The following is a 17,487-nucleotide window of genomic DNA, read 5'->3' on the forward strand; positions in this document are numbered from 1 at the left end:
CCTCTTTCTAGCAATATTTTAATTTTGTGGCCTAACCCTTACAAACCACCACATAATGCAAATGCTTTTAGAATTAATGGCAACTTGTATGTTTTTGAGACAGGAGTGTGTTTTGTTTCAGGCACTGGGATTACCAGAGTTCAAGAATTGAGCAAAATCTTTTAAATATGGTTTAATTTCAAGTATGCTCTACTCTTACATGATTCCAGCTTTTTGAACGAGCTTTGTGATGGCTTCATCCATTGGTTATATTAACACCTTCAAAGTGCATATAAATATTGGAATACTATCCAAAACAAACTGTCAAGACAAAGCTATTAAGGAGCCTCCAGCAGGGGAGGATTTTGTTGTACTGCACAAAATAACAGAAATGGCTTGCTTTTTGTCTCTTGAATATTTATAGAGCTAATGTTACCAAAGTTACCCACATGAGCCATAATTTCTCTGTGCTTTTAGTAACCTTTACCAATCCAAGTAGGATGTTGTTACAAAGGAGGTGATTAGTAGGAGCTGTCTGCTGTGCATGTCCCTTCTGTCCTAAGCAGGCAAATATAAGCAGTCATTCCTACACTGTAAGAAAAAGCAGTTGAAATATGCACATATATGCAATGATTTTGCTGTGTTTCTTTGTTACTCTAGCTTTCTGTGCTGGAATCAAAAGTAACTATTACTGCTAAAATCTATTCCTCGGGACCTGGCTTAGTTTGAGTTTCTTCAGTATAACTCTTTTCCTCTGCTTCCCTTAGTGCCCAACAAAGAAGCAGTCAGGTTAACAAAAGTGCAGTGGGAAATCAGGTAGGCACCTAACAGAGAATGGATAATGGCATGTGCAAGTTAATCCAAGCTCTTGGCTGTGTTTATTTGTTGTAACTGTATCATTTACCTTTTCTGCTTCAAACATATATAAAAGGCATCATCATTGTCTTGTTTTACTGAATTTTTCAAAGCCACCTGACTTTCATTGTTATCATCATCTATTGTTTAATATTTCTGCTACTGCTTGCACTGCTGGTTATTGTCTCCCCTCCCATGCCATTTAGTGCATTGAATCTTTCATGTTACCCATCAATGTATTTTGTCATTAAATGCAAATTTGTGAATTTCAGAATCCAAAATGCTGGTGAGTACTTGCTTGTGTGTGCTTTGTCATAGTCGTTTTACTAGTTCTTACATGTTCACAGCTTAATAGCAGTGAAGGGGCAATTCAGCAAACAAAAGTGGATTTGCCTTTACCTCTTCTGAAAACTTTGAGTTGACTTCACAAAGATGTGGACTATGTACCTCTTGTGGTTTAACCCATAGACATTTCTCAGAGTAAACAAAGAATAACTGGTTGATGGTCTCAGATTCATTAGCATTTTCACTGAGATTCATTAATGAAATTATTTGTTTGTTTCTTTTTATCACATAAGAATATGGGATTGATTCTGCAAGATGCTAAGCGCTCCTGAGCTTTGCTTCTTTCTTTGCTTTTGTGTGGGCCAGGGGTGCTCAGTACTTCACAAGATCAATCCTGTTTTTTATATGGGATGAAAATAATGAAAATGCTACAACTTTGAGGGTTTCTGCTCATTTCAAGGGTTTTGCAAAGTCTTAAACAGAAAGAAAATGTTGTGGAATTAGTATGTACTTTAAAAGGAAATATAAATTTCTAGTAAAAATAAGACAACGAAATTTTGTATAAATAGTTACCAGTATTGAACGTCTTCCTCATGTTTTCATGTGCAATTTGGTCAAACAGTGCTCAGGAGGTGAAAGGTCAAGGTTTTCAAATGTGAACACTGAATTTAGATCCCTCAGGTGATAAACCTGAGATTTCAGAAAGTCTCCTATTCTGCTGTTGTAGATCAGAGTTCTAGCATTTTTTGAAAACTTAGTCATCTTTTTGGGGATAGAAATCCGACCTCTTCCACCAAGAAAGTGCTAGTTATTTTTGAGGTGTTAGTTAAAATAATCCGTTAACTTCTTGGATGTGATGGTCCCCCACAGCCTGACCAGCATGAGTGGCATTTTTGATGTAATATATGGTTTGGACTAAAATGAAAAAAAGTTGAAAGGTCTAAACACTGAAATGCCTTCAAAGACTAGTCTCTCCTCTCTGAGGAGAGATTTCCTTCTTATCTAGCTGTGCCGGAACATGTGTCAAACACAACAACCATCATCACTTTGGAGTGTCCCATAAAAAGAAAATCAACCAATTATCTGACTCTTCAAAAATACACAAATAAAATGAATGATTTTTTAATTAAGTGAATGTTCTCTTTCTAAAGAAGTAGAGAAAAAGCTTGGCATTTTAAATTAAATGTTGAAACTTGATTACTTTTGGTATAAAGGACTTTGCTGAACCTTTTATTTTAAAGTTAATAAACAGATGTTTGTAAGTTAATTGTTTGGAGTTGAAAAGAATGAGAAAATGTTTCTGAAATAAAACTTCATTTTTGCAATTTGCTATTTCAGGGAACCAATCTACCGCCTTCAAGGCAAATTGTACGAGCTAAGTTCTGTAAGCTTTATTGTTGCTTTTTCATTTAGCTTCTCAGAGGGCAAAGTTTGTCTCTAACTCATTGGTTTGTTGAATACTTGCTACTAAACTATTTAACGTTAAACTGTCTTGTCTGTAACACTTCCTCAATGAAGTATAACTGCAGTTCATCACTTAACTGCTACTAACCTGCTGTTACAAGTATGAACTAGTATAACTTAAAATTTGTAGAAAACTTTGAGTAAAATTAATATTTTTATAATTTACTGACTTTCTCAAACTAAAATGACTAATTGGTGTTTATTTTATTATATAACTGGAAAGCAGTTTTTATCTGATCTGAGTGCCTCTATTCATAGTAAACCTCTTTTTGAAAGGTGGGCAAATAAGTTTCTGGTAACCAAAAGGAAACATTAGCTCTTGCATAAATGAACATGCTGTTTATGGGTACAGGTACTGTTCTTGGTATTTTGTTTATGTAAAGGAATTACTTATGATAGAAAAAGTGAGTTTTATTAATAAACTTAGAAATATTTAAAGCCTTTTTAGATTCTTTTCATAGCACCAGGAGGATCAATATATCATGGACAGACTCTAACCCTTCCACCTCATGAGTAAATAAATATGTGAATGCCTTTAATATTACTAATTAGAATTAATTGTCTAAACATCAGTTAGTTTTGTAACAAGTTACTCGTGGTTCAGTGATGGTTAGGTGTAAGAAGTAAATCTCTGTGTCATCTGCATTCTTTGGTAATATCTATGATGAAAACATACACATTTTTCCAGTTTGTTGCCACATTATACTATTAATTATATTAGTTATCATTTCAAACAAATTTAAACTAATGTTCAAGAAAGGAAAAAGGACTAGGCAGCACTGATTCTAACAGCAGTTGAATCGAATCTTGTGGGTGATCAAGATCATTAAGTTTTCCCAAAACAGTGGGATGCTCATTTGCAATCCATTGCTTTTCTTTTTTGTAGCTTGCTTTGAACTGGAATGATGCAGATCACTATTAACTATTTCTGTGTATCTCAGAAATAAGATGAGTGCAGCAATATTGCTTTTTTGGAAGAAGTGTAATGCCAATTCCTCTTAACATGTTTTTGCTCCTTTTTCCTCTACTACTAATTTATCCTCTCACACTTAATCTTTGGCCTTTTTTGTTTGTCTTTTCTTTGCTACCGCCTGAGGTTTTGACCTGACTCCACAAAGTTTCTTTTTAAGCCACAGGTTAGTCTGTCTTCTAATTTGCTTGAAATAATCAGTGTAACGCTTGGTTCTACACAGTACACTAGCAAGATCTGGTTCCTGAAAGTTGACCCACTCTTAACTGTGTATTTTGTGTTGAGATTTGTTTTGGTGACTAAAATTTAGTGTTTAAAGCCCCCCTTCATGATAAACCTTTGAAGATGAAGGTGTCGTTGCTCCATGTGCCCAATTGATACTCTGTATGTAAGAATGCACAATATTCAAATTATAGGGGATTATATATAATTTATATGAAATTCTGTTTTGTGTTTTACTTCTGTGGCAAAATCTGCTGCTGTGCTTGAAGTAGCCCCTGTAATTGGAGAAGGGGCTTAATCTGAACTATGAGTTTGAAGTCACTTTCCAAGTGATTTGGAGGTTTGGGTTTGGAGGCTTTGTTTGACTTGCCTCTTTTACAATGTTATGCCAGCAATCTGATTCACTTGTTCTGGACACAAGTAGCATTCAGACCCCATCAGTTGGCCTGAACTATAGTGCTAATAAATAACTTTTTCCCTAGTAACCCCTTTTTTCTTTTTTCTTTTTAATCCTGTTTTGTAGCATACTTTGCTGCTTCTTTCTTCAGATATGCTTAAATCCTGTTACCTTGCATGACTCAGGAAAAAAATGTGTTTACAGAATTTTTTTTAAGCAAGTAGATGGAAATAGAAACTTGTGCCATGGTCAGTGAGGTGTCATGAAAAATCATCACAAGGCTGTTCTGTTAAGAAATGCCAGTGTTTCTGTAAAAGAAGTGTTGCCCATGGACAACCACATGATGCTAAATTTTGAAATACCCTTGAATGAGACATGCTGCTGTTGAATTTTCAATTTATCAAAGACTAGAGAAGTATTGCTGTTCTAAATGGCCTTTAACTATACTTATTTTTCAGGTTAAGATTCCTTCATGATTGACTTAATCACCTCAATCGTTGTTTAACTACATTTAGAAGCCTTTCAATTTTTCACTGTTGAGTACTTTGCTTCAGTAAAGATTAAATTTTTCTTTAAAGTAGATGTGTTTAGGACGTAAGCCACTGTCATTATTTTTAAGTTATGCAATATATTGTGCAGTGATTTTGGGGGAAGTGATGTCACAAGATCTTGGTTGTGTTCAGTGTCAGAACAGGTCTGATCAGTTTATGCTCTGACGTTTGGCAATTTACAGTGAAATACTGTATTAGGTTTCCCCTCTAATCTGTTGTTCCTTTTTAGCCTCTGCAGCGTGAGAATCTTCATATTTGAACCCAAAGAACCAATAGCTTGTAAGGATGCCTCACAGAGTAGTTTTCGCAACTTTTATTCTCTCAATGTGCTTACTATTTGGTAACACATGTTGTTATGACAGTGATTAGAAGATAGAGTAGTGCTGGGAGCTGTGTTGTGTGTTCAAAATTATTTCAATGGATTTACATAACACAACTTTAATAGAGAGGTATGTTAACTCAACAAATGCTGCTGCTTCTATTGTTGTGGAAGTTGCCAGTCTCATGATTTTCACACTTGTATTTCTGTCTGCCCAGTCAATTTCACTTATCTCTCACTTATCTTGAAATCATCTTGTAAATATTTCTTCTAAAGAAATGGAACACTTTCTGGTTCTCTAATGTATTTCATTTACAAATACCTTATTTGATTTAATGGAATGAATAAGTCATGCAGCAATACATAAAATGTACTTATTGTGTCAAATTCTGCTTTCCTGTTTATCCATGAAGTGGTGGAGAATAAGAACAACAGATATGATTTGGGTTTTGTGCAGCTGAACTATCAGAAAATGACTTCCTTCTGCCCTGTTCATGTGCATTCGTACCCTCTAAGTTTCATTTTTCAGACATCCAGATTAGGTATCAGGAACCTGAAGGAAGGAACTGTGTCATCTCTTGTTCATCCTGTACATGGAGCCCAACTACCGGTCAGAATATTGTCTTCACTAGCTTCTGGCAATGCCCATATTTTTCACCTTCCTGAAGTTCATAACTCATGTCACTAATATCCGGTTTGCACAGAGTGACATTTAGAAATATGATAGAAAATACTGAAGTGGATCCCTTAAATCCAAACCAACCAGAAAATGAACTAGTGAAAACAATAATGAAACACATTACTTTTGCAAGCTGAAGTACTATAGAAGATAGTTAACACAACAGTTTAAAAAAAAACAACCAGCCCCCCATCAGAGTTTTTTTTAACTTCAAAAGTCTCTTTGAAAATCTTTGCTGCTTATTATCCATGGAAGGACACTTATTTCTAAAATATAGCTTGAGTTATTTTTTGAGAAATTGGCTGGAGTCTAAGGTGTAATTCAGCTTCTCTGGAAAGTAAAACTATGTTGCTTAATCTCACTTTGTTTTGTACTTACACCTTGATCCAACATCTCCCTCCCCCCGACCCCAGCGCTGGTACTGAGTATTTTGGAAGTGTAGCTTTTTGTAGTTAACAAAATGTGCCTGGGAAACAGGAACAATTCAATGAAAAGAACATGAGGCTTAGCACACTAAGCTGATCTTGTCTCTCTTGATGTCTCCTGGAACTGCTTGCAAGCATTTTGGATAGTTATGATCTGTTGTAGTGTCCAGGATATTTTAGAGAACACAGTACCCTGTTTTCCCAGAGGGGTATAGATAAGCAGGTCTAGAAATTTGCGCATGAAAAACACATGCCCAAGATACTGCTACAGCTTGGTGCCCTACTCTTCATGCAGTGTTGTGTGGGAATAACAGCTGGATCTAATCCTCAGCACACAGGATTTCTGAGGAAACAACTGGCAAATTCCTTCCTTTACAAGACAGTGACCAATGTTTGTATTAGCAAGTCAGCTTGTTTCTGTCCACACCCAGTGATGGTTAGGCATCTATGGGGAGATGCATTGGACTGGAGCAAGACAGTCTTTTGAAGCTGTGCAACTAATGTAATTCCTACATTAGAATTCTATTAAAAGCTTCATTAATTCTTAAATGGCTCGTATAGTTTAGATTTTAAAATCTTGGCTTGGTCTGTTCTGAGACGTCTACCACAAATGTGTTCTTGTCAAATTGAGAAAATTTGACTCTTATTAACATGCTACAAAGCCTGGGGTAATGATGAGGGAAGGCACTGAATGGAGTAAGCAGAGTGCTACTTCCCTTCCCTTTTAAGTGCTCATCACGTGTAAGGTTCTTGAACATGCTACTTCAGTGTTTCTTACTGGTTTGCTTCTAGAAACCACGTCTTTATCCCCACTGTGACATCTGTCTTCAAATCTTTCACTCTCTCTAAGATGTGTGTCCAAACCAGTTCTCAGTAGCATGCTAGCCCAGCTGCCTGTGCTTCCTGTATGTGGATATGTGCTTTATAGGGAGCAACACAGCATTTTCAATTGCAGACAGCATGGTTCAACAGCATCCTCTCTCATAGTCTCTTATTTCAGTTTCTTTATAACATGGGAATAATCACCTTTGCACATTTGCTGTGAAGTATTTAGTCTGCTGCACAAATATAGCTCACCTTGTTGCAGAGCTAAGTTCGAGTGTTTGGGGAACCTTAATTTCCTGGATTTTTCCTAAAATTTCTTCTATTTGCTTTTGTGTAGTTCAGTGCAGAAAAAAATGAAATTAGCTTGATTCCACAACCTGTTCTGTGGCAGCTGCCTGAGGTACACTGCCTATATATGCACATTGCTTGTTTCCTGTTAAAAGTTTACTTCAATAAACATCATAAAATAAAATGAGGATTTGATGGGTAATCAAGTTTGTATGAATATGTTTCCTTTAACTTGCACTCAAACAAGCATTCCATGTCTATTTGTACTCTGTAATGCCCCCCCTCCACTTATTATCCCCCCCCTCCCCCCAGTGAAAATCAATATTAAAAATACTGACAAATTTCTGCAGAAACCTTTGTGGTACAGGCTATTCCATCCAGCCTGCTCGTGCTATACCCTTCAGTCTCTCAAAGGGACCCATGTCTAGTTCTCATAGCTTACTGAGTTTCAGAACCAAATCAATGCTTTCTTAGTGATTTTCTTACAGGCTGAAAACCTGTAGGCTGTTTTTGGATCTTCAGTGGTTTTCTTACACTGCTGGCCTGGTTGGTAGTGAGTGGGAAAACGTGATCATCTTATTTCAAATGAAATTGATACTCTTGGATTATGTGCATTACCAATATTTATACCAGCTTTTCAGGTGCAACTTATGATCTCTTTCTTTGGTTTAGTTATTGGATATAACTTAGTCCCTTGCTCTGTGGAATACCAAAGCTGTTTTTTTCAGGGAGCTTATATGAACATGCATGCTGAATGGGAGTGAATTCCGATTCTGAAACTTCTGTAGATGACAAGGAATAGATACTGAGCAATGTTTTTCTCTGGTTATCTGTTGATTTTAGAGTTACTAGTCTTGTAAAGCCCTATGAGAGGAATGTCAGTGTTTCCTATATTTCTCTAAAAGCAAAAGGAATCTCATGTTTGATCACACAAGTTCGTGCTTGTGGGACTTGTTGAGGGAGTTCTTAAGGGCTTCTCTGACCACTTCTTTCCATCTCAATACTTCATAAGCAAGTAAAGGGTGTTGCTGTGGGGAGAAACAGAATGGCTGAGGTTCCCTGCACCTGTGTGATTGGGAGAGTTCTGTTGTCTTGTTCAGAGTATGATAGGAAGGAACATTTCCTTTCTCATATATGTATTGGAAAACAATAGATGTTCCAATAAAATTGAAAGTTTCTGTATGATCCATAAATCAGGTCTCATGACCATTCTCTCTTCTTCACCTCATCCCTCTTAAGTTTTCTTTTGCCCAACTTTCTCTTTGCATGATGTAGCCTCCTAGCTTTAGTGTTTATAGGTATGCTGTTCCCAACTGTTCTCTCATCTTTGGCTTGTATCTATTTTATAAAGTTCTGCTTTACCCATTTTCCCCCTGATTTTTATTGCCACCTTTAGTGGTTTTTTCTTCCTATTTTCTTTTCCTCTTCTACCTTATGAGAGGAAAACAGCTCTCATATACTTCTCTTTACCACTTCCTATCTTAATTTCAAATTAACTGTAGAAGACCTCTCCACCTTGTCATTTGATTCAACCCCTTCTGGAAATTCCCAGTGTGTGCCAGAAGCCACTTGCTTTGCCAGAATCTAGGTGCTTTTCCTAGTATCCAACTTTACGAATGACCTTAACAATTAGACTAGAACAGAATAATCATATATAAAGTTGTATGGACTTGTACAATGAGTTATTATACAGCAAATAAATATCTTCAAGTTTACATGATCCTTAATACACTCATACTTGTTGTAAGTACAACACAATAATACTTAGGCTTCTCTCTTTCTCCAGCCTTTTGACTGAAAACACTATATTCACGTGTTATGTTTTTTTTGCTTGAATGATAGGAACCTGCAAAAAGTCTTGAATTTGCCACTGTACTTGCTAAATAAAACAAGTCTTTATTTAAAAGAATGAATGCAGCAGCAGAATTATGGCAAGTGAGTAATGAACTAAACTTGTGCCTGACTGCACCTCTGCACAGGTCATCCGGAAAGGCTGGCTGACCATCAACAATATTGGCATCATGAAAGGAGGATCCAAGGAATACTGGTTCGTTCTAACTGCAGAAAGCTTGTCCTGGTATAAAGATGATGAGGTAAGGAATGAAGAACTTTTTTTCTACTGGGGAAAAAACCAGTATTTATTCAGGCTTCTGATACCAGCTTAAAATATTAAATCAGCTTGTACAGAATTTGAACTGAAAGAGTGTTTTAAGGTTTTACCTGTGTTCTTTAAATTTTCTGGTTTTGATTCATGGAGAATGCTGACCCTCTAAGACTTCTGTTGAAATGTTGATAACATAAAAAGGTGTTGTGTGGGGTGTTTTTGTTTGTTTGTTTGTTTGACTTTGTTCCTGTCTTCCTGTGGCTTCCACACATTGGTCTAAAAAAAAAAAAAAAAGCCTATTTTGGAATGTTCTTGTTATTGTCCTGTGTCTGTTTGGGCTGCTCTTGCACATCTACTGTAAGTTGATCACAAATTGTCTAGGTAAAGTTACTTCTAAAAGTTACTACAGCATTTTATTTAGTGATAACAATTGTTCTCTGGCCTCATGTTCTGCGAGGATGAAAAGCCTGTCTGCAGAGTTCTGTAGCTGGTTAGTATGGATTTTCAAATTTGACAAAAAATGCACCTTGCTAAGAAATGTCACTGCTGATCAGTAAATCTGAGGTAAGTAATAAGAAAACTGAAAAAAGCATTTCTATGATAAACAGGTCATCCAGGTTGCTCACTTTATTGTTGTTAGGCAGCTCGTCTTGTCTGTTTAATTATTTTTTTCAACAGTGTTGGTAATGATACACTCTATCCAAAACTCCACCAGTCTTGTTGATTTTTGAAGGTTAAAATGGGATTATTATGTGCACTATCAGCTTTACAGTAAAGCCCTTGTGGTTTTTTTAAGGTTTGTGTTGGTTTTCGTAGAAAAATTGGGCTACATTAAAAAAAAAAAAAATCCTATTATTTTCTGATTTATTTTTTTAAGTTAAATGTTTTCAGCAAAAATTTAGTGTTTTTTAGGGTGAATCTGTTCATTGGATGGAAGAGGCATAGGTAAAGAGAGAGTTTTAAATGAGCTTTAAACCGTCACTCAATCTTTCCATGTTATTCTAAGTAATAATCAAAACACTGGCTTACTCCAACAAAACAGGGAGTTGGTTGATGGTGACTGTGCAGACGATTCATATTCTGTTTAAACTAACTTAGTGTTTTACTGCAGTGGATTTTCTAGAACCACTGGGGAGAGGTCCTGCAACGCATGCACATAAGCCAGAGCTCTGCTGAGTCCTGCAAATCCAGAACGCAGTACTTAATCATAGGTAGTTACTTCAGTAATACTGCTGATGGTAGCAACTGTGCTGGTCAGTAGTGTTTTTTTCCTGAGTCACTAGCCATTTTGGGATAGACCTTAAGATTGAGGGACAGATTAGATTAATCTTGAAGATTTTGCTCCTTGCCCTTTAAGTTTTAAAGGGGTTCAAATATATTTACTGTAACAGGAAAAGGAGTGCATATCAGACAGAGGGAAGGAGCTAAGTGTCAAGTGGGGAAGTTCTGTTCTCAGATTTCTTAAATATAATTTGAAGTATTTTATTGCAATGACATAAAAATGAATTTAAAAGAAATGCAGAAATGCCTTTATGAATTTGAAAATTTGAAGCTGTTGGTTTTTGTGATGTACCTTGAAGCTGCTAGAACTTGTTGTCTTAGATTAGGTACAGGTAACTGTAACTTAAAATAAGTGATGTGGTGAGTTTAACACCTCTTGGTATGTTCTGTCTCAAGCAATTGGAGGTGCATCCAAGATGTGCTGTGGCAATTTTTTAGGTAGTTTTGGTGTTGCTTTTTTGAGTCTGATCTTTGTTTAGTGTGAAATAGAAAAATTCCTGAAAATACTTATGGAATGTTTTCTGCTGTGCAACTTTAAAAAGAAATCGTTTGTTTTGACAGTCTGCTAGGGAGAGTCACCTGGGAATCTCAGAATAGTACATGGAGGGAAATGGCCGCTGTCCGATTTCCATATGCATATTTTAAACTAATGTCTTTTAATTGCCAAACAGTTGGGTTTTGAGTGTCAGGAAAATACCAGTAGTTCATTCAGGCCAATATGGGACATCACTCACGAATTTCTTAGAGCAGTAAGAGAAGATAACAGCGTAGTATTCCATGTTTTTTGCTGGTGGAAGAAGTTCCTCCTTAAGTACAGATTTGCTGTGTAATTTGATTATTCTGTCCTAGGAAAGAGTTCACAAAGTTATGTTGGAATTTTTTTATTTTTTTTTTTACTGGGCATTTCTCGGTAGGACTTAAAAGATTAGTAAGCTCTGTTTTAGACACTTTCTGAAGATGGTTGAAGCTATGGCTTGACCTGTAGGTTAATCAAAAGACCGGTGACTTGTTTCAGAAACAAAACTATTGGCTTCTGAAAATAAAGAAGCAAATATTTGATCTCCTGGCTGAATTCCAATTTTTGTAATTACATTTTGTCTCCTTAAAATGTTCCCTCACTTTCAGCTTGGCTTGGTATTTGTCACATCCTGTTCTCAGATGATTATTGAAATGGCTGCATGCTGTTGTATTTCCACCCTGGTAAGATATGTAGTCTTCAGTGATGTGTGAAGTGATACCCGTGTTTATGTGTCTGGACTGGGCCCGGGCTCAGTGCGGCTGTGCATGCTGTGAGGTCATAGGGAGTTCAGATCCCCCGTGCCTCCGGCTCAGGCCGGTCACTTCTGCAGTCCTTGCACAGTAGCAAGAACTTCTCCATTGCAGCTGGGGAAGATGCGTAAAGTCAGGTCTCACCTTTGTTCTCCTGCCACAGTGATGAGCTCCCCCTGCGCCTCTACCTCCGAGTAAGGAATGTTATAGCAGCTTGTGTACCAGTGAGCTCTGACAATGTACTTGACAAAGCTAGAGCGCTTGCTAGGACCTCTAGAGCTGTGTACCCCCTCTAGTGTAAGCTGAGCCCATTTTCTGTAGTCTGGAATTTACTCTGAGATGAAAATCACTCTCTGAATGCAAGTGGTTGCTTGCTAGTGCCATCAGAAGGATGTAAATTATTTCCTTTATTTGTGAGCTGCAGCTTTTGTAAGTGAAGAATCCACAGTGGAATGCATTTTGAAGCAAGTTACTTTGGCAAAAGATTTCAAAATTTGTTGTGTGATATCAGTATTACAAAAGAAATGATTGGTTTCTTGATGTGGTTTTGTTGCTGCTCAAACATACAACAGGATTTTATTCCTGATGAGATGGGAATCAGTGCCTAAGAATGCCTTTTAAGCTTATAATTATGTAGATATCAAGTTGATGTTTGAACAGTGTGGGTAAAGCAGTTATAGTATCAGTTATGTGAATACTAATCTAGATTAGTTCCTCATCCTGCATACAGTTGCTATGTTTATGACTTTGTTGCATGACCAGTACCATGACTTTGTGCTTTTCTACTTGCTTAAAATCAAGCAAGGAAAATACTGTGTACCACTTTGAGGCTGTTGGAAATAAGTGCAAGATTAGCACATTCATTGACCTCACGAATAAAAAGAGTTTTCTTTTCGTGGAGTATTCCATATAATACTAGCTAAAGTATTATAAGGCCTACCTACACAAAAAAAGATTAAATCTGAGCATTTTAGCACTTGGTTGTTACTGGTTTGTTAAGTAACACAAAAGGCTGTAAGCTTTTGTGCCAAGATTCATTTGAGAGTTAACCCGCAAATTTGAAGTTTGTGAATTAGCCACTTCTACATTAGGGTAAAATGGACTTTGGGAATGTGGAACACCATTCTAGTTTATGAATCAAAAAGATCTTTGTTGTAAACAAAAGGATGCCATTTGTAAAGTGGTGTAGCATTTTTACAGGGCATGGTCAGAGAATGTGATTTTATTATTCTTTCTAAAGCATCCAGAGGTTTCACTGGCATTATTGGTGTGCAAAAGATGCCAAGCTGGGCTGTAGGGGAAAAACTTCTAAAAATGTGACATTTACATTTACTGGAAGAATCCCCTTTAGCCTTATTTACAAATAAAATATTTCCATTCTGTTTCAATAGGAAAGGATAGTATTATCAACATCCAGTGATAGATGCAGTTTGTATTGTAATTTCACAGTTAATTCCCAATTGTAAAATTCTGTGTGGTTTGGGAGGGAGATATGAAAATAAGTGAGGAGGTGAGAGAGTGGAAAGGGGAGAAGTTACTCCAAGGTCTAACATTGTGTCTGTTTATAGAATTAACTTGCCACACAACAAGCTGCTCTCGGCTTCTGCGGCTAGCAGGAATGTTAGTCATTTTTATATCAACAATAACCTAATAACGCGAGTTGCTCAAGTTATGCCTGAGAAGTAAATGGGAGGATGAAACATACAATGGTGCCGCAAAGCTGCGTATAAATAAAACTTATTGTTAGTGAGTTAATGAGAACAACTAGGAAAAGAGTACTATAGGAAGCACAGTGAAAATTTCAGCAGTGGGTTTTATTGTATTTTATAGGCAGTGTTGGTTTGACTCTAGGTGAGTTGCAGTACGCGGCTTGGTTACTGACCGGCCGTCTGAGATCCAGAGTGACTCTTGGCTGGAGCTGTTGGTGAAGATGCTCTGGTGTGTCAGAGCGGTTTCCCACTGGCGGCTGTCCCTCAGGCTGGGTTGTCATGCGACTGCCTGTCTGTGCCTGCTGTACAGGTGAGAGGATGTTCTGCACAGCAAGTGTAGACAGGCAGACACATGACAACTCCGTCCAGCCAGTCCCTTGGAGCCATCACCGCTGGTGTGCAACACTTTGTACCATTCCGGTTTGGGGGGCTTTGGAGGGGAACACAGATAACAGAATTAAACTTTAAAACATTGGGAGCTGTAGAACAAGAACAGAACTTGATTTTATTCAGAAAAGAAGCGTTTCGGTACATCAGTTATCATTGTGCTGACATATATCAGAGATGCGATTTCAACAGACTGGTCACACTGAGCATTTGAAAAAACAAAAAGGATTGAAGCCGTGGTTTATTTTATATGCAATTCATACAGGATTTTGCCTGCATATTGTACTCACACATAGTAATTTAACCAGATGTTTTTACTCTTCTTGGAAGCACAGAAATACTGAAGTTCAAGATAAAGGATATGTTTATACAGTACATATTTTCTAGGAGCAGATAAGTACAATAATCTTGCATGTTAAAAATAAAAATCTTTCTGTATAAATGGAGGAAACCACTTGCACATTAACCCAGTTAAAGGGAATGTGCTGGAAAGAAAACTGGTTGCATTTTCTATCTATTTTGCTAATATGTTATAACTATACACTTATAATGATATTTCTTTAGTATTTTGCTTGGCATATTATTTAAATTTAGCTTTCTCTCAAAATCTACTTTGTAAGAAAACAAAATAACTTTGTAGAGCTTCAGTAAGTTTTTCAGTTAAACATGGACTATGCTATAGATCAAAAGCATGCAAACAACAGCATCATTTCACATGGCAAGATGTGCTGCTTTGCTAAAATTTCCTGTGTATAAAATACACACAGTGACTGTAATCCAGTTTAGCAATGACGTTTGCAACATCACTGGGGTGTTGTTTCAAGAGGTATAAAACACATTGGAAGCTTAAAAGGGGAAAAAATACTTGTATTACTTTTCTATACAGATTAAATGATTCTGTTTTATAATGGTGTTCTCAAATCACTGTTGCTCGCTAGTGCCTCCATAGGTAAGCAGCAAGCTTGTGCTTTCAAACCCTTCTCAAACATATCCCATACAGAATAGCAGCAAAACACTTAAGTTCCAGCCTGAACACTGATTGTAAAAGGGATGAATTTACCAAAAAGCTAAAGGTAGCGATAGTGTTGAGGCTTTAAATTAGACTAATAATAAATTAATATGTAATTATTCAGGTGTTCTAGCTCTAATCATTACTTTGCCATAAAGAAAAATATGCATTTTAGGTAATATACAACTTCAAGTGTACAATTAAGTTTATCAATTATATGAATAAAATTTTCCTTCAACCTAACAAGATGGAATAAGATGTCTTAAAAAAATGAATGAAGCACAAAACATGACTAGCTAATTCAGACATGAAAAATTAATTCCAAGACATTAAAAATGCTTACTGTGACTTTATAATATGCTTACTTAAGTTTTGTAGCTCTAAGTAAAATTCTAAGTGTGTGCTTTAAGTTGGCATGTCTTCCTACCCGCTTCACCATTTTAAAGAAAAACAAAAGTGGCAAATTAGAAGTGGTTTTAAAACAAATATAAAACACTACTTGTTTTATAGATTTCACCAAATTTAATGTCTGCATTTTGTCATTAAAGAAATCAAAGATCTTTAGTCTGGGAGAAGATTAGGTCTCAGTTTCTGTGTTATGGATCCTTGAAATAGCAAAGAATTGTACAGTAAAATTCATTGACAACCTATAGTATAAAAGAATTGGAAGAACAAAAGTATGCATTTTAATTAATAGGTTTTCTGTTAATAACTGTCAGGGAGGTTATGCTGGCAGTAAAAGTTGTAAGTGGAAAGATTGTGCGGGCTTTCTAATAACTGTACACAAGGAGAATTCATCAAAGAATCAGCAAACAGATTTACATCTTGAACTGAGGCAAATTTATTTTGCCTTCACTTAATCACTGAGTAATACTAATGACTGGATAGTTATCTCCACTGGATTCTTGTTTAAACACTTTGAAATTCCTTGAAATTGTGGTTGATTTGCTAAAAGGGCTTAACATTTTTGGGTGCTGTATCTGGTTGATTCATTGAGTCAGTAAAGAGCTCGAGAATATTTTAGGATACTTGTAACAAAAAAAAAAAAATCTCATGATTGCCAATATTATATCTACAGGAACCTATATTAAAGATCTGACTTTAAATATTGGTGGCTTGGAAATTGAGTTGAGAACTGTATTCTCTCTAACTGTGATCAGGACTTTTTATTTAAGGGTTGGTTGTTATTTTTAGATACTGTTTTGCAATGCAGCGTAAAATGCACTACTGAAGTACAGTAGCATTATTCAGGAAAGTTTAATTCTTAACTGCGGCATTTCCTGTCTTTTTGTAGGTTTAAACCTGACCCTTAATATTATTTCAGTTAGGATTTCTTTTTTTTTTTTTTTTTTTTTTTAAACAAAGTACAGTTCAGGAAGCAAAGCCTTTTGCAAGTAAACGTAAAGTTATGCTCTTGATTAAAATTTAGTATTTTAAAACAAAAAAAGCACACTGAGATTTAGGGGTTTTTATTTTCCAATCTGCTTAACAGAGTCTGATTAAAAGATTATAATAATTTAACATTCTATTTAGAAGTTTGGAATTCTTATGCAAGTATTTTGCTATTTTGGTTATAATATTTTCCATATAACAGTGATACTTGGGTGGTCTGCAGAAATGTCGGTGGACGCACTGTGATAGTACAGGAAGGGGGGCAAGGAGCGTGGAGAGGATAGCAGTGCATTTTAGTCTTCTGAAAGTACAGATGCGTTAAATAGCACTGGTAACGGTAATACAGAAGATAACATGCAACTTAATGACAAGGCAGAAAAATGTCAAATGGCATGTTTTTTTAAAAGTAACTAGGTTTTTTTCACCTTTGGATGCTTATTTGATCTGTATTTATTTCTGTAAAGTTAAGTGACTCCCCCCCTCCTTTGCTTTTCCCTTTTTTTTTAACATTAAAGGAATATATAGAAAAGTGTGAAATATTTTTCTTCCTCTTCCCTATTTAATTTTGTTGAGTGTACTAAAAAAAAAAATGCTCCTTAAAGATGAAAGAAAGTCCATTATATTGAAACAGTCACCTACTTAAATGTTCCTACTGGCTTTAATGTGCTTTTCCTGTTTTTGTGCATTCTAAGGTAATATGGACTGTATCATTTAGTTTATACACCAGGCATAAGCATTGAGATTGTCCTGGTTTTACAGAACTCTCACCATGATTTAGTATGCATTGAATCCTGCTAAGTTTTTTTAGTCATTGCAAAAAGTAATGTTTGCTTTTCTCTCTTGAAATATTTGTATACAGCTATCTTATGTTTGTTGACATGCATATTTAAAACCTCTTGTTTTGTAACTACAGTAATCTTTTCTGTATGATTATGATCAACTAGAACTTGTTTCAACTAAAACAGCACTGGTTTAAGAATGACAGAATTGACTTTGAAAATGTTTTGATTACTGAGCCGAGTAGATATGCTTCCTTATTCATTCCTAACAATACAGGCTTTCTTTCCCTATCTGTTG

At 36.1% G+C, this 17,487-nt stretch overlaps 1 protein-coding gene across 5 annotated transcripts in view; it reads left to right on the plus strand.

Annotated features, from left to right (window-relative positions):
* Window positions 1-17,487, plus strand: part of DNM3 (dynamin 3) — a 190,947-nt gene that overhangs the window by 56,259 nt on the left and 117,201 nt on the right. For 4 of the 5 annotated variants that reach the window (XM_069789847.1, XM_069789848.1, XM_069789849.1 and 1 more), the window contains 3 exons: window positions 747-795; window positions 2,458-2,487; window positions 9,239-9,352. In XM_069789847.1, the coding sequence (XP_069645948.1) occupies window positions 747-795; window positions 2,458-2,487; window positions 9,239-9,352 (193 nt within the window). The remainder of the gene's footprint in view (window positions 1-746; window positions 796-2,457; window positions 2,488-9,238; window positions 9,353-17,487) is intronic. The other variant, XM_069789846.1, reaches the window with a different exon arrangement.

Source organism: Haliaeetus albicilla, chromosome 8, assembly GCF_947461875.1.
Source record: "Haliaeetus albicilla chromosome 8, bHalAlb1.1, whole genome shotgun sequence".
Taxonomy (NCBI): Eukaryota; Metazoa; Chordata; class Aves; order Accipitriformes; family Accipitridae; genus Haliaeetus; species Haliaeetus albicilla.